The following is a 21,615-nucleotide window of genomic DNA, read 5'->3' as shown; positions in this document are numbered from 1 at the left end:
CTCTGTACTAACTCAATGTAACTGCACTGTGTAATGAATTAACTTGTACGATCGGTATGCAAGACAAGTTTTTCATTGTACCTCGGTACAAGTGACAATAATAAACCAATACCAATACCAAATACCTGGATCCATCCATCGTTTGCCAGCTCTTTCTCCACCCCTTCCCCTCGCCTCTTTATACCGGCTATCTCCCCTCTATCTTTCAGACCAGATGAAGGGTCTCGACTCAAAACGTCAACCGTCCATTTCCCTCCACAGTTTGTGTGTTGCTCCAAATTCGGGACGGGCAGCGTCTGTGGTGGGGAGAGGAACTGCCGACGTTTCGGGTCGAAACCCTGCATCAGGACTGAGAGTAGAGAGGGGAGATTGCCAGTGGATTGTTTATTGACCAGATTGCACCAGCTAATGAGAAGAAGGTGGGTCAAGGGCAAATATCTGGACTCCCAGCGATGGACCTGCTGTCCAGCCAGCAGCACCAAGTTACTCAGAAAATAAACCAAGCAGTAACTACAGCATCTTTTCCTAATTATATGCCGGATAATATCTGGGAATTTCCCAATCAGCTGCTCTCTAGTTGTCATTATATGCACGATCCAACTTTGCAAATGCCTCTCAATCTCTGAGAATTACTACATTTCCCAAAGCTACTGATCCCAATCCTACATTTATCTTTGCTTGGTGACCATATCAAATCAGTTGACCTTGCACCTCATTGTCTGCCTGCACTGCACTTTCTCTGTAACTGTAACACTTTATTCTGTTATTGTTTTCCCTTGTACTACCTCAATGCACTGATGTAATGAATTGATTGGTTTGGATGGTACACAAGACAAGTTTTTTTACTGTATCTCGTTACACATGACAATAATAAACCAATTTACCAAATTACCAATTTAAGATAACACACAAGATCTCTGTTACAGATGTTTCCAGTTAAAGTAAGGACAGCTTCTTAACGGGGAAATAGATGGATCTGGAGACAAGAACTTGGAAGAATAATTACTTTCATTCATTTTGTAGAACAGCTCTGGAATTTCATTTAAGCTGCTGAGTCCTTTTTCCCGGATACGTCTGCTCACTACCTGGATAGGCAGGGTGGTGGGGAGCTGTAGACCCTGATAATATACTGTCATCTGAAACCAAAGCAGAAGGGGAGGTGACTTTTCTGGTAGAAACAACAAACCGGGTCGAGATGGTCGCTGAACGCAAACTTAAACTGAAATAAATAAAGGTGTTCATACCTTGGGCAACCTGAGGATTATGTCCATTGTTTGTGGGGATGTTAGAGCAACCAGTGCTGTAATCTGACGTGAGGGATTATGTTTGTATTTCTGAGATAATCCCAGTGCATAGGCCAACCCTGGTATGTAGTCTCCAAGCCTGGGCCAAAGAGGAAATGGTTGGAATCTCACTATTTTGGACAGGGTACAGAATGAAGAGCGAGTTGAGGCAATGACGTTACACAAGACTTACAGTTTTCCACCGTATTTCAGATTGTCATTAATCATTGACCACTGCATTTTAACCCTGATGGCTGGTTGACTTCCAAGCTGACCACTTGACACTTTAGCGGAAACTTTGTATTTCTCACAGTTGTCACCCCATCTTGCCAGTGCCTGCGGAATGTAAAAGAATTAACAATGAAATATGGATGCAGTTTATCTGAAGATATAGGAATCCTGGAAATTTATGCCCTATCAAATCCATAAAGTTGACCTGTACAATTGGTTTGTAAGACAAGTTTTTCACTGTACCTCGGTACAAGTGACAATAATAAACCAATACCAATACCAATATTAACATCAAACAAAGAACATAGAACAGTACAGGCCCTTCGGCCCACAATGTTGTGCCGACCTATATAAACCTACTCCATGATCAATCTAACCCTTCCCTCCTACACAGCCCACAACCCTCCATTTTCTTACATCCATGTGCCTACCTAAGAGCCTTTTAAATGTCCCTATTGTATCAGCCTTTACCACCACCGCCGACAGTGCATTCCAGGCACCCACCACTCTCTGTGTAAAGAACCTACCTCTGGCATCTCCCCTAAACTTTCCCCTAAACTTTCCTCCTCTGACCTTAAACTGACCTTAAAACTTATTCAGTTCTCCATCTGTCAGGTTGCAAGTGTTCATCCAGATAATTTTAACTGTGATGAGGGTTTCTGCCTCCACCACATCTGTGAGCCCCACAACTCCAGCACTCAGGGTGAAAGAGACATCAACTGCACACAATTCCTTCCACCAAGTACCTTCAGCCTATGTCTCCTACTTACTCTTCTTACTGCCAAGGGAGATGATCTTCCTGTTCATCTAGTCAGGCTCCTTCTCAGTCTCATAGTCACATTGCACTGAAACAGGCCCTTCGGCCCATCAAGTCTGTGCCGACCATCAACCACCCAGTTACGCTCATCCTAAACTAACCCTGTTTTGCTCTCCCCGCATTCCCACCGAGCCCTCCCAGATTCTATGATTCACCACCACGCCAGGCACAATTTACAGGTGACCTACCAAGCTGGATCAAAATAAAACTGCAGATGCTGGAATCTAAAACATGAACATTAAGAACTCAGCCAGTCAGGCAGCATCTGTGGAAGGAGAAACCAGTTAACACTCTGGGTTGAGACCTTTCTACTCTTCCCCCTGTACTGAGGAAGGGTCCCTGACCCAAAATGTTAGGTGGTTTCTCTTGCCACAGGTGCTGTTTGACTGGCTGAGTTCTGTTTCTGTTCCAACCCACCAACCCGCACGTCTTTGGCCCGTGGGAGGAAACCGGAGCACCCGAGGGAAACCCACACGGTCACTGGGAGAACGTGCAAATTCCACACAGACAGCACCGGAGATCAGGATTAAACTCAGCTCACTGGATTTGTGAGGGAGCATCTCTTTCAGCTGCACATTTGTGTTCCTTCTTCAATCTAAAGAAAACAGCCGCAATCCAATCAGCCTCTCGACAGTAGCAACTTCACGTAAATCTCATCTGCACCCTCTCCAGTGCTATCACATCCTTCCTGTGTGTGGTGAAGGACTCTGCCTCTCACCCATTTTATAGTGTTTGAACATGACCTCCCTGCCTCGGTGGAGAAAGCTGGGTCTCCTACTCTGTACATATTGTCAGAGTTTACATGGAAGGAGAACCATTACCACTACTTTGTGGGAGCTGGGTACTAATGCATCAGCGCAGATCTTCCAGTTGCTCCTTTGGTTCAGTTCCACCAAACGCACATGCACCCTCGGCAGGTGAGATGAAATCTTCCCGTATCCGGTGAGTTGGTAGCCTTGCTGGACACCATCAGTCCTTCTTGCTCGAAGCAGGGCAACCAGAAATGGAATCCCTATACTGTTGATCAGATAACGCTGGAATGATGAACACAAAGTGGCCGTTAGAATCCCCTAGTGCTCTGAAGTCTCTCAAAGTCTTTGCGGGAACCCATTAGACCAACCTGCTTAGATGATCGGAGAAGAGATGAACCATAACTTTGTCTCGACCTAGAGTCATGTCCAATCCTGGTGATCATGTCTGAAGCGGATCGGTGTATTGATGTGGAGGCAGTGATCCCCCCTGTGATCGTGACCTAAACAAAGAGAGTTAACACATCGAGAATTCAAATCAAGAAGTCAAACTGGCTCACTGCTGCTGGCTATGTTAATGATAATGCTTCTTGTTCCTGAAATTCATTCATATTCCAAAATTGCAATGTTTAATATTCAAGAAAGCAACTTGCCAAACAAGTTATTAAATCTCAATCCAGCCTGGTTTATTTGTTCAGTTTTGGAATTGTCCAAATATCAGTAACCATCATAGAAGAAGATTATCTTACCCGACTCGTTTGGTGTGGTATAAACCCAAGTTCCAGCAACTGATGGCTTGCTCTCTGTGAATAGTGTATTTAAATTAAAAAAAAAGTTAGACTCCTCATTCTTCTCCACAGTATCCACATGTGTTATTTACAGAGTAATTATTACTTGCTTGCCACATACACACTACTCAGAAGTCCTGAATATCTGGCAGATATCTTTATCCCACTGGATGAACTGGCTGTTATCCCCAATAGAATTACAGAGCAAAGTGAAAGAGTCATGTAGCCTGGAAGCAGGTTCTTTAGCCCATTGAAGTCATGTTGTCCATCAACACCTTTTACATGTTATCAGACTCTTGAATGACTTCTCATACACTAAAGGTGAAGTCTTAATCTCCCAGTCTACGTCATCGTGGACCTTGCACTTTATTTGTCTATCTGTACTGCACTTTATCTGTAACTGTAACATGATATTCTGCATTCTGTTTTCCTTTTTATTCCCTCACTGTACTGACAAATGGCATGATCTGTTTGGATGACATGCAGACAAATGTTTCACTGTATCTCGGGACATGTGATGTGCTGGGCTGTGTCCACAACTCTCTGCAGCTTCTTGCTGTCCTGGGCAGAGCAGTTCCCATACCAAACTGCGATGCATCCAGATAGGATGCTTTCTATGGTGCATCGATAAAAATCAGTGAGGATCAACGGGACTTGCAGAATTCCTTTAGCCTCTTGAGGAAGTAGAGGTGCTTGTGCACTTTCTTGGCCATTGGGTCTACGTGGTTGGACCAGGACAGGATTTTCTTGATGTTCACTCCGAGGAACTTGAAGCTCTCAACCCTTGCACCTTATTGTCTGCCTGCACTGCACTTTTTCTGTAACTTTATCCTGCATTCTGCTATTGTTTTTCCTTGTACTACCTTGATGCACTGATATCTTGGATGGCATATGGATGGCATGCAAAACAAAGTTTCTCACTGTATCTCAGTACATGTGACAATAATAAACCAGTTACCATTTATGTAATGTTTTTGTATTACTGAACCATATTGGTTTATCATCAATTGTACTGAGATACTTGCGTGCCCTCGAGGCAGATCACACCATACACTGAGGACAGAATGCAGAATACAGTGGATTACAATGGAAAAGGCTTTAAACTAGAATGCTTTAATGTGTGCGCCTACAGCAGACGGCTGCACTTTGGGACCTCAGCTGACTGCGAGTGGACAGAAAATGAAGACACAAGAGCCTGCAGATGTGCTCTTCCATCGGGTAGAAGATACAGGAGCCTGAGGGCATGTACCACCAGACTTAAGGACAGCTTCTACCCCACTGTGATAAGACTATTGAGCATGAACAATCTACAATGAGATGGACTCTGACCTCACGATCTACCTTGTTGTGACCTTGTACCTTATTGCACTGCACTTTCTCTGTAGCTGTGACACTTTACTCTGTACTGTTATTGTTTTTACCTGTACTACATCAATGCACTCTGTACTAACTCAATGTAACTGCACTGTGTAATGAATTGACCTGTACGATCGGTATGCAAGACAAGTTTTTTACTGTACCTCGGTACAGGTGACAATTATAAACCAATACCAACACAAGAGGCGTTGGAGGGACTCAGCGATCCTTGATCTGGACTGGGAAGAGTGAAGGGTCCCAACCCAAAACGTCGACTGCCCATTCCCCTCCGTAGATGCTGCCTGTCCTGCTGAGTTCCTCCAGCGCCCCTTGTGTTGGGCTGCCCTGCAAGCGGTGGTTACCTTTGCACGTTCAGAGCTGTGGAGGAGCTGACTGCTGTGCCTGCCCCCGGCCCTGCTCGTCCTCTGGCTGCCCCTCCTGCTACTGCTGCTGCTGCTGCTGGTGCTGCTGATGCTGGTGGTGATCCTGCTCGTCGTGTGCCTGCTCACCCCGGGCTCCCCCATCGTTCTCTGCCGCGCTGAGCGCGACAAGGATCGAGTGATGCTTCCTGACAATCGGCTGGAACTGCTGGAACTGGAGCTGGAATGGCCTTTGCTCAGTGTAGTGTTGTACTTCATAGACTGTAAACAGAATGGGTAACTTAGTCAGAGTCACACGTCAGCACAGCGCTGACCAGCAAATGCCCATTCGACCAATCCTACCTCGGCCTACTTTATTCTCCCCACATTCCCGTCAATTTCCCCCTTCACCCACACACTGAGGGAAATTTACAGTGGACAATTAACCCACCGACCCGCATGTCATTGGGATGTGGGAGGAAACCGGAGCACCCGGGGGAAACCCACTCGGTCACAGGGAGAACGTGCAAACTCCTCACAGACAGCGCCGGAGGTCGGGGTCGAACCTGGATCTCTGGAGCTGTGAGGCAGCGGCACTACCCGCTGAGCCACAGTGCCGCCCTTAACTTGTTCTGTTGTAAATGAAGCTTAGCTAAGCTTAATTGGTTTGGCAGAACATCATGGGCCAAAGGGCCTGTTCCTGTGCTGTGCTGTTCGATGTTCTATGTAACATCACGGATCAGAACGGAGGAGACAGCTCAGGAATCCCTCTGGGATCATGCTCTGTCTGGTACGTCAAGGCTCACAGTAACACATCAATTAAATCCCTCGTCATGGATTGAAACGAAAGGACTGTAAAGCTCATTACTGTCTGTCAGAACTGTTACAACCAAAGCAACTGGGAACAGTTTTCAAAATTTTGTTGAGCTATTTTTTAAAAAATATACAGTACATGGAGTGTGGATGTCCACTGGCAATTCAGACAAATACTGTTCCTCACTACAGCTGCTATTTCACAGATGGCAGTTAAATGTTAACCACATCAGTGGCTCTGGAGTTACATCCAGACCAGGCAAGGATGGAGGATTTTCTTTCTGATGGACTAACATGAGCCAGCAAGATCTTCCAACATTGCTCACACTAATCTTTTATTCCAGTGAATTTAAATGTCCAGATACGCTGATGAGATCCAGACTCAATCCTTTGGCAGAATAGTTTGGAACACTGGATCAAGCTAGTGCTGTGACCACTACTCTACCAACCTTACATCAGTGTCGTTCACACAAGCACTGGGTTTGGCTTGGGACAGTGCTTTGACTGGGGCTGTCATAGCACAAGTTTAATTTGGAATGATCCCATGAAATTCCTGGATTCCATGGATTTCCTTGCTCTGAATGTCCCTGCCTTTATTCTTACAAATTTCTACAGATGTACAGTGGAGAGCATTCTGACTGCTTGTATCACCACCTGGTATGGAAGCTCCAATGCACAGGATCGCAAGAGACCGCTGAGGGTTGTAGGCTCAGCCAGCTCCATCACAGGCACAACCCTCCCCACCATCGAGGACATCTTCAAGAGGCGGTGCCTCCAGAAGGTGGCATCCGTCACTGAGGACCCTCACCATCTGGGACATGGGACATGCCCTCTTCTCGTTACTACCATCAGAGAGGAGATACAGGAGCCTGAAGACCCACACTTAACGATTCAGGAACAGCTTCTTCCCCTCCGCCATCAGATTTCTGAACGGTCCATGAACCCATGAACGCTACCACATTATTATTCCTTTTTATTTAGAAGCATAGAACACTACAGAACAGAAAACAAGCCATTCGGCCCTTCTAGTCTGTGCCGAAACTTTATTCCGCTAATCTCATTGACCTGCACCCAGTCCATAACCCTCCAGACCTCTCCCATCTATGTATCTATCCAATTTATTCTTGAAACTTAAGAGTGAGCCCGCATTTACCACATCAGATGGCAGCTCGTTCCACACTCCCACCACTCTCTGAGTGAAGAAGTTCCCCCTAATGTTCCCCCTAATTTGCACTATTTGTTTACTTTTGTAATTTGTAGTAATTTTATGTCTGCACTGTACTGCTGCCACAATTCAACAGATTTCACGTCATCTAAGTCAGTGATAATAAACCTGATTCTGATTCTGATTATTCAGCCCTGATTGCCACAGGATGCTGTACAGGAGGTTTTTCAATTTGACGGTTCCCCAAGTGTATCAATCAGATGGTTACCTGGCTTGTTGTCTTTAACAGAACTGCCTTCAATTGATCTTGATCCAGCTCAGTCAGAGTTCTTCCTATGTTTGTCTCCTTGTCTTCAGACCGAATCATCTTTGACGGTGACTTGGCTCCAGTCTGTATCTCCAGCACAATCTTCTCAATATCTGCCCCTGAACTAACTGCAAATGATGGAATCATACACAAGGGACATTAGGGCCATGCTGGCAAAAACCGATGACAAATATATTTATCTGAAAGCTTCTACCATAAGGGTCCAAGAGCAAACTTCAATGCACCAACATTGATCAGCTGACTGGATAAGGACATGATATCCACTTAAGTAACAAAGTACAGCATCACTGGTTGGGAACAGACAAGCTCACAATTAGTGATTTGTAGTGAAATCTGCTTTATAAACAGAGGGAATAATAAGTCTATCCCCCTTTTTTAATCACTGAGGTAACTGTGATCTTCAGAGATAATGTTTGCATGGACCCATAGGTGCAATCTCAAGGAAGGCGTACCAGCATCTTTACTTTCTTAGGGGGTTAAGGAGGTTCAGCTTGTCACTGAACACTCTAACAAACTTCTACAGATGTATTGTTGAAAGTATCCTGACTGGTTGCATCATGGTCTGGGACGGCAATTCGAATGTGCGGGAACATAAGAAGCTGCAGAGAGCAGTGGACTCAGCCCAATACCTCACGGACACATCCCTCCCCACCATCGGAGGTGCCACTTTGCACTAAAATGGACTTTGATTTTTTGGTTCTAATTGTGTTCTTTCTTGTAAAAATTTTGTATAATTGATGTTTAATTTATGTTTTTCTTGTGAATGCTGCTTATCTGATGCTCTGTGCCTGTGATGCTGCTGCAAGTAAGTTTTTCATTGCACCTGTGTACACATGGCACAGTAGCATAGTGGTTAGCATAATGCTTCACAGCGCCAGAGACTCGGGTTCAAATCCGGCCACTGTCTGTAAGGAGTTTGTACGTTCTCCCCATGTCTGCGTGGGTTTCCTCCGGGTGCTCCGGTTTCTTCCCACATTCCAAAGACGTACGGGTTAGGAAGTTGTGGGTATGCTATGTTGGTGCCAGAAGCGTGGCGACACTTGTGGGCTGCCCCCAGAACACTCTACGCAAAAGATGCATTTCACTGTGTGTTTCGATGTACATGTGACTAATAAAGATCTTATCTTATCTTATCTTATATGACTTGGACTTTGACTTTAACATACAGAGAGCAGAGAAGATTCACCAGGATGTTGCCTGGATTGGAGGACTTTAGTTGTGGGGACAGGCTGGGCTTGTTTTCCCTGGAGCGAGGGAGGCTGAGGGGTGACCTGATAGGGAAGAAAATTATGAGAGACTTAGATAAGGTGGGTAGTCAGAATCTTCTTTCCCAAAGCAGGGGTATCAAAAAGAAGAGGTTTAAGGTGAGAGGAAGGAGTTTTAAAGGGGATCGAGGGGTAGGTTTTTATGCAGAGTGTGGTTTATATCCAGAATGTGCTGACAGAATAGGTGGTAGAATCAGATACAATCACTACATTAAGACAAGCAATGAAAAAGGCAAGGCGTAGAAGGATACGGCCCTAAAGCAGGCAAATGGGATTCGAGTATCTTTTTCCCAGCGTAGAAATGTAAAAGAAACGATATGCTCGGGGTAAGGTTTTTACACAGAGAGTGGTGGGTGCCTGGAATGGGCTGCTGGGGGGAGTGGCGTTTCAGAGACTGTTAAGTAGACACAAGAACGTGCAGGGAATGGAGGGATATGGATCATGTACAAGCAGGAGAGAATTCAGCGTTGTGTTAGGCGCAGACATTGTGGGCCAAAGGGCCTGCCCTGTGCTGTGCTGTTCTATGTGTAGATGGGCAAAAGGGTCAGCACGGACATAGTGGGCCAAAAGGCCTGTTTGTATGCTGTATGAGTCCATGGCTCTCGGACATATGGTCTGTAATGAGGACTTTTTGTTCAAGCTTTGGAGAAAGAAGATTAAAGCTAGTACTCTCTTACTTGGTAAAGTGGTGATGTTAAGCTGGTATCTTCCAATGATCTGGTACAATAGACTATGTCTGATGAAAAGAGCATTCTCCATCAAGGCATCCAGACAAGCTTGGACACCGATTTTCGGCGCATTCACACATGCACGATAAGAAGAGTGGTTAGGTGTCCATGGGCGACGATCTTCTCCAGAGCATGGGATCTGGTCAGACAGTGTTTCTGGAGAGATTTGTGCCTGTGGAGACACAGGAAAAGGATAAGATTTCTTTACTAGTCACATGTACATTGAAACACACAGTGAAATGCATCTTTTGCGTAGAGTGTTCTGGGGGCAGCCCGCAAGTGTCGCCACGCTTCCGGCGCCAACATAGCATGCCCACAACTTCCTAACCCGTACGTCTTTGGAATGTGGGAAGAAACCGGAGCACCCGGAGGAAACTCACGCAGACACGGGGAGAACGTACAAACTCCTTACAGACAGCGGCCGGAATTGAACCCGGGTCACTGGCGCTGTAATAGCGTTACGCTAACCGCTGCACTATATGAGGTAGGAGAATGAAGAGCTTTGTGTTCCTGCTACATGGCAGGGGAATTAAAATTGTGAGGGCTTGGAATCAGAGAAATCAAACTACAACACAAATTAGCAGAATGGTTAGAGTTTTCTATAAATGAATACTGTAGTGGAAGGTTCACCTTGTGGAGAATACTTACTACAGTCCTATCGTCTGGTATTTCTGATGACCAAGATGAAGTTTTGAATTTCTGGCTTGAAATGTCTTTCCTTGATGTCACTGGCAAAATCGCGGTTATTTTTTCTCTAGAGAGATTCTCGATATTTCTTGAAACAGCAAAAACCTGAGAACTAGGCATAGAAGATTGTGTCAGCAAAGAATGTTGAGTATCTGATGCTATGTGCCTGTGATGCTGCTGCAAGTAAGTTTTTCATTGTACCTGTGCACACATGGACTTGTGCATGTGACAATAAACTCGACTTTGACTTGGTTTCAATCTGCTATCGAGCTAGAAGACATGAGGAGAGACACAAGACGCTACAGATGCTGGAGACTGGAGCAACAATCTGCTGGAGGAACTCAGTGGATCGAGCAGCATCTGTGGGCAAAAAGGTATTGCCCAGCACACAGATGCAATCATTAGGAAAGCGTGCCAGCATTTTTACTTTCTTAGGAGGTTAAGGAGGTTCAGCTTGTCACCGAACACCCTAACAAACTTCTACAGCTATACTGTTGAAAGTATCCTGACTGGTTGCATCACAGTCTGGTACGGCAATTCGAACACGCAGGAATGTAAGAAGCTGCAGAGAGTAGTGGACTCAGCCCAGTACGTCACGAGCACATCCCTCCCCACCATCGGGAGTATCTACAGGAGGCGCTGCCTCAAGAAGGCAACATCTATCATCAAAGATCCCCACCATCCGGGCTGTGCCATCTTCTCGCAGCTCCCATCGGGCAGGAGGTACAGAAGCCTGAAGTCCCCACACCATCAGGTTCAGGAAGAGCTACTTCCCTTCAACCATTCGGTTCTTGAACCAACCGGCACAACCCTAATCACTACAGTTTAGCAACACTGTGACCACTTTGATCACTTTGCACTAAAATGGACTTTGTTTTATTTTCTAATTGTGTTCGTTCTTGTAAAAATTGTGTATAATTGGTTTAATTTACGTTTTTCTTGTGAATGCTGCTTGTATGATGCCATGTGCCTGTGATGCTGCTGCAAGTAAGTTTTTCATAACACCTGTGCACACATGGACACACATGACAATGAGCTTGACTTTGACTTTGGCGTTTCAGGTCGAAACCGTGTATCAGGACTGAGAGTGGAGAGGTGAGATGGGTGGTATAAAAAGGAGAAGGGGAGTGGTAAGAAGGTGTGTGTACTCACTCCATGCTGAGAATCTTGGTCTCCTTCTGAGCTGGAGTACTGTCAATCCTCAAATTACCCTCTTTCAAGCACATCTTTGCAGTTACCTCCACAGGGATAGTTGTCCGGACATTGGTCTCGATTGTCACACCTGACTGGAGACTTGGCATATTTATTCCCAAGTATGCTCTGGCATAAAGATACGCACTGCAAAGTAAAAGGAAGATAGCAGCTTAGCGAGTGCATCACTGCAGACTTCAGCATTCAGATAAATGAAGCAGGAATTATTCCTGGCTCTCAAAAATAAAAGTACTTTGAAGTGAATACCTGATAACGAGACGAGACTTCACCTGAATTCGGTGGGAGGTCAAATCAGAAAATAGAGAAATGGGGCGTTCAGAATTAACTTCAACTGTTTTTGAGGAAAAAGAGAAACACAGTTATGACAACGTTAAGTTTCATTCATTTTAACCTTTTCTTATTAAGATTCACCCCAGACTGAACTCTTGCTAGAGGGGTGGGTTAGTGGTACAATGGGTAGAGCCACTACCTCACAGCTCCAGAGACCCCGGTTTGATCCTGACCTCCGGCGCTGTCTGTGTGGAGTTTGCACGTTCTCCCTGTGACAGCGTGGGTTTCCCCCGGGTGCTCCGGTTTCCTCCCACAACGCAAAGATATGCGGGGTCGGTGGGTTAATTGTCCGCTGTGAGTTGCCCTCAGTGTGTGGGTGGGGCCAGGACAATCTGGGGTGAATCACTGAACGTGGGAGAGAACTGGTTGCAGGGAAATAAGTGGGGGAATGGGACTGATGGGATTGTTCTAGGACCTGACATCGACTGGTATGGGACAGCTGTAGAAGATGTTGATGAGACCACACTGGGAAAACTGTGTGCAGTTCTGGTCACATGGGTATAGAAGGATGTCAGTAAGTTGAAAAGGGTGCAGCAAAGATTCATGAAGAAATTACCAGGACTGGAGGGCTTGAGTTGTAAGGAGAGGCTGGACAGGCTGGGACTGTTTTCCCTGGAGAGTAGGAGGCTGAGGGGTGACCTTATGGAAGTTTATAGAATCATGAGGGGCATAGATAAGGTGGACGGTCATAGTCTTTCTCCCAGCATAGGGGAGTCCAAACTAGAGGGTGTAGGTTTAAGGTGAGAGAAGAAAGATTTAAAGGGGACCCGAGGGGAAACTTCTTCACACAGAAGGTGGTGGTTATGTGGAATAAGCTGCCAGAGGAAGTGGTAGAGGCAGGGAAAATAACAACATTTAAATGACTTTTGGATAGGTACATGGATAGGAGGGGTTTAGAGGAATGTGGGTCAAACTCAGGGAAATGGGACCAACTCAAGTAGACAACTTGGGTGAGTTGAGCCGACGAGCCTTTTTCCATGCTGTATCACTCTAAAGGGTCAAATGGCCTCCTTCTATGTTTGAAGCAAAATACGACAAGCATGTGATCTCTACCAATTGCCAGTCTCGAGGATTGGACAGAGGAACAGGACAGTGGACTTCATTGACATTGGAAGAAACTCTTACTGTTTCCTTTGGCCACCGCCAGACCAGCCGTAACGAGGCTCAGTTCCAATGGGAAACCGACTACGGTGGGAACAATATGGCGGATCTCACTGGTCACGACCGCCTTGGCGGTTTGGAAGTTGATCCCCTTGCTGAGTTGATTTATGTATTTCACCCACTGCTTGCTGAATGGTTCCGTCAAGAACTGTAAAATCAAGGTGACGAATCAATATCAAGGTGACAGATCAATTCAATGTGTATGCCTTTACTTATAGCCCTAATACCTTTCTAATTTGTTCAATGTCGTCCTTTCTGAGTTGAGAGAATGCCAGTTCCTGTCCGAATACTCTGACATAGGCTGATGCCAATGGTTCCTCTTCTGGCAAATCCTTCCAGTTTACAATCTGGAGAACAGACCATACTTGGTGTGAATGCACAGGGCCCATAAGACTGTAAAGTTAATAAATTATTGCCCAAAAATACCTCTCACTTTGTTCAAGATGCGTTGAATAATTTTGTTCTCCGTGATCCTGATGCTTGATGAGCGAAACTTCATGATGACCTCCTGGAGACCCTCAGCTCGTAGACCAACCTTGACAGATGAAGAGGTAGTGTGAAATTTTCCGCATTCATCTAACAATCGAAGCATACAGCCATGCAGCCTCTATAATTACCTCCAAAAGATCTGATGCACCTCCTAGTGCATGACCCTTGACTTTGGCTATTAAGGCTGTTGGAATGATGGTGCTGGAGGTCTTGATTAATAGAGCTTTGGTCGATACCCCTGCCATCAGTTGATCTGCATCATTAGAATAGAACAATGCAATGTCAACAATGAAGTCACATAGCTCAACCTGTTCCACTAGCCATAAGTGAAACACAAAGACAGGGCTGTCCTCTTGTTATCCACATACTGGACGTTTCATGAATTATAGAACATAGAAACATAGAAAACCTACAGCACAATTCAGGCCCTTCGGCCCACAAAGCTGAGCCGAACATGTCCCTACCTTAGAAATTACTAGGCTTACCCATAGCCCTCTATTTTACTCAGCTCCATGTACCTATCCAACAGTCTCTTAAAAGACCCTATCGTATCCGCCTCCACCACCGTTGCCGGCAGCCCATTCCACGCACTCACCACTCTCTGAGTAAAAAACTTACCCCTGACATCTCCTCTGTACCTACTCCCCAGCACCTTAAACCTGTGTCCTCTTGTGGCAACCATTTCAGCCCTGGGAAAAAGCCTCCGAATATCCACACAATTGATGCTGTTCATCATCTTATACACCTCTATCAGGTCCCCCCTCATCCTCCGTCGCTCCAAGGAGAAAAGGCAGAGTTCCCTCAAGCTGCTTTCATAAGGCATGCTCCGCATTCCAGGCAGCATCCTTGTAAATCTCCTCTGCACCCTCTCTATGGCTTCCACATCCTTCCTGTAGTGAGGCGACCAGAACTGAGCACAGAACTCCAAGTGGGGTCTGACCAGGGTCCTATACAGTTGCAACATTACCTCTCGGTTCCTAAATTCAATTCCATGATTGACAATTATGTTGGTATACTCATTATAAAACACAAATCTCCATGCATTCTAAGAGGGAAATGAAGGTAAAGCTGTGAGATGCCATATTTCCTGGAGCTACACTTTAGCCGGAGTTATAAACACTCCCCAGAGTGGACTGACGTACTTACACATAAATGTGTCCACGAGGTAAACCTTGCTGAATCGGTGACCAAGCTGTTCAAGTTTGGGGCTCAAGAACTTCAAGGCCAGGTTGCAGGAAGTAACTCTGCAGATGTGAAGGGGATTGGTGGTTATCAGGCACTGGACTTAGAACACAGCACAGGAACAGGCCCTTTAGCCCACCATGTCTACACTCAACATGATGCCAAATTAAATGAAACCCCTTCTGCCTGCACATAATCCATATCCCTCCATCCCCTTCATGTGGCTGTCCAATACCACCATCATATCTGCTTTCACCACCTCCGCCAGCAGCCCGTTCCAGGCACCCACCATTCTCTGTGTAAAACACATGCCCCACACAGCTCCTTTAAACTTTCTCACTCTCACCTCTAGTGTTTGACATTTCTACCCTGGGAAAAAGACTGACCAATAAAGTGCTGAAGTTTGTTGACTGTAAGTACAATGTTAGAACATAGAACATAGAACATAGAACAGTACAGCACAGAACAGGCCCTTTGGCCCACAATGTTGTGCCGACATAGCTAATCCCTCCTACCTACAGAATGCCCATATCCCTCTATGTTCCTCTCATTCATGTGCCCATCCAAGCCCCTCTTAAAAGCCCCCAATCAATTTGGCTCCACCACCCTATCAGGCAACGCATTCCAGGCATCCACCACTCTCTGAGTAAAAAATGTACCCCTCGTGTCTGTTCTGAACCTACCCCCTCTCACCTTAAATGCATGCCCTCTGGTATTGGATCGCTCAATAATGGGGAAAAGATATTGCTTGTCCACCCAGTCTATGCCCCTCATAATTTTATACACTTCCAACAGATCACCCCTCAGCCTCCGCCGCTCCAGAGAGAAGAGCCCAAGTTTGTTCAGCCTCTCCTGATAGCACATGCCCTCTAATCCAGGCAGCATCCTGGTAAACCTCCTCTGCACCCTCTCTAAAGCCTCAACATCCTTCCTGTAGTGAGGTGACCAGAATTGGACGCAGTACTCTAAATGCGGCCTAACCAGAGTTCTGTAGAGATGCATCATAACTTCTTGTTGTTTACAATTCAGTTGTTAACACTTTGCTGTTTCGGTGTGAGGTACTCTTCCTTCAAACTTCAACACACAAAGTTCACAGTCAAGCCCGTGTAGTGGTGGCATGTAGGAGGGAGGAAGCAAGAGGCTTGTGTACTTACAGTGAATAGAGTCCTGGTAATGAACTCCTGGACAGTGCTCCCATGTACGAGTAGGTAAAACTGGCCACTTGCAAGCTGGTCTCGGTGAGCAGTGAGCTAGCCACTATGGTCACTAAAGTCAGAGGTGGCTTGGTGAGGAAGAGCACTGCGCAAGCCACCATTCGTTCTTCAGGATGGTTCTTACGATTGAGCAAGGTTTGCATGGTGATGCGTTGTACCTGGTGAGAGACAATGCAGAGAACCTGACTTAGCAGTGTCACGGCTAAAACGGACTTGGTCAAGGAAGTCACAGAGTCATATAGACAATAGACAATAGACAATAGGAGCAGAAGTAGACCATTCGGCCCTTCGAGTCTGCACCGCCATTTTGAGATCATGGCTGATCCTCAACAATCAATATCCTGTTCCTGCCTTGTCCCCATATCCTTTGATTCCCCGATCTATAAGAAACCTATCTAGCTCCTTCTTGAAAGTGCCCAGAGAATTGGCCTCCGCTGCCCTCTGAGGCAGTGCATTCCACAAATTCACAACCCTCTGGGAGAAGAAGTTTTTCCTCACCTCTGTCCTAAATGGCCTAGCCCTTATTCTTAAATCATGCCCCCTGGTCCTGGACTTCCCCAACATCTGGAACATATTTCCTGTCTCTATCTTGTCCAATCCCTTAATAATCCTGTATGTTTCAATCAGATCCCCTCTCAATCTTCTCAATTCCAGCGTGTACAATCCCAGTCTCTCCAACCTCTCAGCATAAGACAGTGCCGACATCCCCGGAATTAACCTCGTAAACCTACGCTGCCCGCCCTCTATAGCCAGGATATCCTTCCTTAACCCTGGAGACCAAAACTGTACACAATACTCCAGGAGTGGTCTCACCAGGGCCCTGTACAAATGCAAAAGAATCTCTTTGCTTTTGTACTCAATTCCCCTTGTAATACAGGCCAACATTCCATTAGCTTTCATCACTGCCGCTGCACTTGCTCATTCACTTTCAGTGACTGATGAACAAGGACTCCTAGATCCCTTTGTATTTCCCCCTTACCTAACCCCACACCATTCAGATAATAATCCGCCTTCCTGTTCCTGCTCCCAAAGTGGAGAACCTCACACTTATCCACATTAAACTTCATCTGCCAAGTATCTGCCCACTTACCAAACCTATCCAAATCACCTTGAATTCTCCTAACTTCCTCTACACATGTCGCACTGCCACCCAACTTTGTATCATCAGCAAACTTGCTAATGTTATTCACAATGCCTTCATCTAAATCATCAACATAGATCGTAAACAGCTGCCGTCCCAGCACCGAGCCCTGTGGCACCCCACTAGTCATGGCCTGCCATTCTGAGAAACATCCATTCACCCCTACCCTTTGTTTCCTATCTGCCAACCAGTTTTCTATCCATGTTAATAGCCGCCCCCCCAATTCCATGAGCCCTAATTTTACCCACCAATCTCCTGTGCGGCACTTTATCAAATGCCTTCTGAAAGTCAAGGTATACAACATCCACTGAATCTCCCTCGTCTATTTTCCTGGTTACACCCTCAAAAAACTCCAGTAGATTAGTCAAGCATGATTTGCCCTTGGTAAATCCATGTTGACTCGACCCAATCCTATCATTGCTATCCAAATATGCCACTATTTCATCCTTAACAATGGACTCTAGCATCTTCCCCACCACAGATGTTAGGCTAACTGGACGATAGTTCCCCGTTTTCTCCCTCCCTCCTTTCTTAAAAAGTGGGATAACATTAGCCATTCTCCAATCCTCAGGAACTGACCCCGAATCTAAGTAACATTGGAAAATGATCATCAATGCATCCACAAATTCTAGAGCCACCTCCTTTAGTACCCTGGGATGCAGACCATCTGGACCTGGGGATTTGTCAGTCTTCAGCCCCATTAGTCTACCGATCACCATCTCTTTCCTAATGTCAATCCACTTCAGCTCCTCTGTCACCCTCTGCCTTTTGTCCATCCTTACCTCTGGGAGATTTCTTACGTCTTCCCCCCGTAAAGACAGATCCAAAGTACTTATTAAATTCGACTGCCATCTCCCTGTTTCCCGGAATAATTTCACCCGATTTGGTCTTCAAGGGCCCAACATTGTTCCTAACTAACTTCTTTCCCTTCACATACCTAAAAAAGCTTTTCTATCCTCCTTAATATTCCTGGCTAGCTTGCCTTTGTACCTCATCTTTTCTTCCCGAATTACCTTTTTCGTTAAATTCTGCTGCACCTTAAAAATTTCCCAATCTTCTATCTTCCCACTCAGCTTGGCTCTGCCATACTTCTTCCTTTTTAACACAATGCTATCTCTGACTTCCTTTGTCAGCCACGGTGGCCCCTTTCCCCTCTTTGAGTCTTTCCTTCTCTGGGGAATAAACTGATCCTGCACCTTGTGCATTATTCCCAAGAATACCTGCCATTGCTGGTTCCACTGACAATTCTGCTAGGATGCCGCCCAGTCAACTTTAGCCAGCTCCTCCCTCATGGCTCCATAGTCTCCTTTGCTCAACTGCAAAATTGACCCTTCTGATTTGCCCTTTTCCCTCTCCAATTGCAGATAAAAACTTATCATGTTATGGTCACTACCTCCCAATGGCTCCTTTACTTCGAGTTCTCTTATCAAATCCTGCTCATTACACAGCACTAAATCCAGAATAGCCCTCTCCCTGGTCGGCTCTCGTACCAGCTGCTCCAAGAATGCATCCCAGAGGTACTCTATAAGCTCCCTTTCCTGGGGTCCAGTACCAGCCTGATTTTCCCAGTCCACTTGCATATTGAAATCCCCCATAACTACTGTGACATTACCCTTGCCACATGCCAACATTAACTCACTATTCAGCTTGCACCCAATATCCATGCCACCGTTCGGAGGCCTGTAGATAACACCCATTAGGGTCTTTTTGCCCTTACAGTTCCTCAGTTCTATCCACACTGACTCTACTTCTCCTGATTCAATGTCCCCCCCTTGCAAGGGACTGAATCTCATTCCTCACCAACAGGGCCACCCCACCCCCTCTGCCCACCTTCCTGTCCTTACGATAGCATGTATACCCTTGAAAATTCATTTCCCAGGTCTGATCTCCCTGCAGCCACGTCTGCGTTATCCCAACAACATCATACTTACCCATTCGTATCTGAGCTTCAAGCTCGCCTACCTTATTCCTGACACTCCGTGCATTCAGCTATAGGATTTTTAACTCATTTCTCCTCTCTCCATTTGTATTAATGTTCCGAAATTGTGTAGTTCCTACCTATCCTCTACCCTCCATCTCGCTATCCTCTCTCTCATTCTGGATCCCCTCCCCCTGCAAATTTAGTTTGGGTTTTGGGTTTTAGTTTTGCATACAACCCTTTGGCCCACCATCTCCATCCCGACCATCAATACCCTTCTACACTGATCCCATCTACCAGCACTTAGTCCATTGCTCCAGATGAGTCAAGTGCTCATCTGGATAGAGTTGTACACCACGGATACAGACCTTTTGGCCTAACCTAGATGCCCCATCCAAACTAATCCAATTTTACAGTGTTTAAAACCTTCTAAACCTTTCCAATCAATGGATATTTCTTAAGTGTTATCAGCGATCACGCATTCTATCACCCATCTGCCTCCGTCTCTCAACTCCCCCTCCCCTAACTGGCTCCAGCTGCCCATCATCCTTGCCCCTCCTCAGTCCACCTGTTACCTCAGGCCCTTGTCTCAACACTTCCTTCCTCCTCTTTATACGGCATGGAACCAGGCCCTTCGGCTCAAATGGTCCATGCTGACCAAGATGCTGTCTTCTCTGCCCTGAGGCAGGGCTTTTGCCCAAAACAGCCACAATTCCTTTCCCCCCAACAGACGCTGCTCGACCTGCTGAGTTCCTCCAGCAGATTGGTTGTCGCTCCACATTCCAGCATCTGCCGGCTCTTGCTGATCCCCTCAAGTCAATGAACGTGGATGTTGGATAGGATCTACAAAGTGCTGGCCTTGCCAGCTTTGTGAAAATGAACTTAAGACAACACCTTAGTGTCTGATAGGGAAGTGTCACTCAGGATCTTACTGAATGGTGGAGCAGGTATAAGCCCCCCTACTTCTATCCCCTGCCACTCCTGAAGTTGGCTGACTGAGCATTTATGGTCGTTAATGAAGAGAAAGTGATGAGCAAGTTGTGGTCCTCCACAGACCACTAGAATATCGCCAAGGTTGGCATTTCAACCCAGGTTCAATTTCAACCAAAACTCAATGACTGTGTAGACGAGTTAACTATCTCCTCAACGTCATGAAGCAAAGATTACATTTATAGAGTCATACAGTGCCACAAAGAAACAAACCGTACAGTTTTGGCGTCCTTCTTTGCGATGTTAGTCAAGGCCATAATGGCGTCGACCCGGACTTTCAAAGGGAGGGTGTTGGCCTGCGTTCCAAGCCCTGGCAGCAGCTTCACGATGCTCTTGATGCTCCCCGGCTGCCCTGCGTTGCCGATCGCTTTGAGGCTCAGAGCGATTTTGTCATCGTCACGCTGACTGCTGGCTTCTGTGAGCAGGTTGTGGAGGGGCTGGAACAAAAGGGGGTGGGCTTAGACGTGGGCATGTAAAAGATAACTGGGAATGCAAGGGTTAACGACTGCCAATGTAAGGGTTAATAGTGTGCAGCTATTCTTCCCATGATGTGACATTACCTCGACCATGGAGTGACTGTAGTTATGGCTGTAAAAAGGTCCGGGTGCGGGTGAGAAAGAAAGAGGTTTTTTAGACATACCTCTCTTTAAAATTTTTTTAAAATTTTATTTACAGTGCGATAACAGTCCCTTTCGGCCTAACTAGTCCGCGCTGCCCATTTTAAACCCAAATTAACCAACCCGTACATCTTTGGAATACGGGAGGAAACCGGAGCACCCAGAGGAAACCCACGCAGACATGGGAGAACGTACAAACTCCTTACAGACAGCGACGGGAATCGAACCCCAATCGCTGGCGCTGTAGTAGCATCGTGCTAACCGCTACGCTACTGTGCCGCCCATCTCATTTTGCTAAAAGCTTGCTGTAAGCAACAGCCTTAGTAAGTGCAGCTTCCCATGAAGGTTTCTCACAAAGTGGGTAAAAAAGTACACACTGACCGGTGAATCTTTGAGTGCGGTTCAGTACAGAGCTCAGGTTACACTGTTTACTCTTTCTCAGTATCCTTCACTCCCACTAGCGTTAAACTAATCGTATGTTCTTTGGTTCTGCTGTTGTCTGATTTATTATAGTGCGGGTTGACTTTCACAGGGAGGCAGAAGCAACACAGGCGCTGTGAAGTGTGTGGGACGGATCAGCAGTTTGTATCAGCTCACCTTCAGCACGTCATCTGGGCAAGTCACCCGTTGTGAGCAGAATCTGTTTATCATTGAGCCGTAGGCAAGGAGGGTAGCCTTGCGGAGGAATATATTTTCCTTGATCACAGTCAGGTTGATTATCTCCTGCCAGGGCAAAGCAAGTGAGGTGAGACACCTTGTAAATCAAAGCACTGCAGATGCTGCAAATCCACA

The 21,615-nt window shown here is 46.1% G+C and overlaps 1 protein-coding gene across 1 annotated transcript in view; it reads right to left on the bottom strand.

Annotated features, from left to right (window-relative positions):
* Positions 1–21,615, bottom strand: part of LOC127568906 (vitellogenin-like) — a 42,039-nt gene that overhangs the window by 8,757 nt on the left and 11,667 nt on the right. Inside the window, 20 exon segments of the mRNA XM_052013162.1 lie at positions 1,007–1,136; positions 1,245–1,383; positions 1,477–1,619; positions 3,153–3,365; positions 3,452–3,583; positions 5,587–5,710; positions 5,798–5,865; positions 7,830–7,996; positions 9,832–10,054; positions 10,531–10,681; positions 11,722–11,907; positions 12,028–12,112; positions 13,237–13,420; positions 13,500–13,619; positions 13,706–13,807; positions 13,890–14,014; positions 14,908–15,005; positions 16,098–16,315; positions 20,425–20,643; positions 21,421–21,546. Of these exon segments, the coding sequence (XP_051869122.1) occupies positions 1,007–1,136; positions 1,245–1,383; positions 1,477–1,619; positions 3,153–3,365; positions 3,452–3,583; positions 5,587–5,710; positions 5,798–5,865; positions 7,830–7,996; positions 9,832–10,054; positions 10,531–10,681; positions 11,722–11,907; positions 12,028–12,112; positions 13,237–13,420; positions 13,500–13,619; positions 13,706–13,807; positions 13,890–14,014; positions 14,908–15,005; positions 16,098–16,315; positions 20,425–20,643; positions 21,421–21,546 (2,953 nt within the window).

Source organism: Pristis pectinata, chromosome 3 (genome assembly GCF_009764475.1).
Source record: "Pristis pectinata isolate sPriPec2 chromosome 3, sPriPec2.1.pri, whole genome shotgun sequence".
NCBI classification, from domain to species: domain Eukaryota; kingdom Metazoa; phylum Chordata; class Chondrichthyes; order Rhinopristiformes; family Pristidae; genus Pristis; species Pristis pectinata.
The sequence above is the reverse complement of the archived record's forward strand: the minus strand, read 5'-3'. Positions and strand labels throughout refer to the sequence as shown.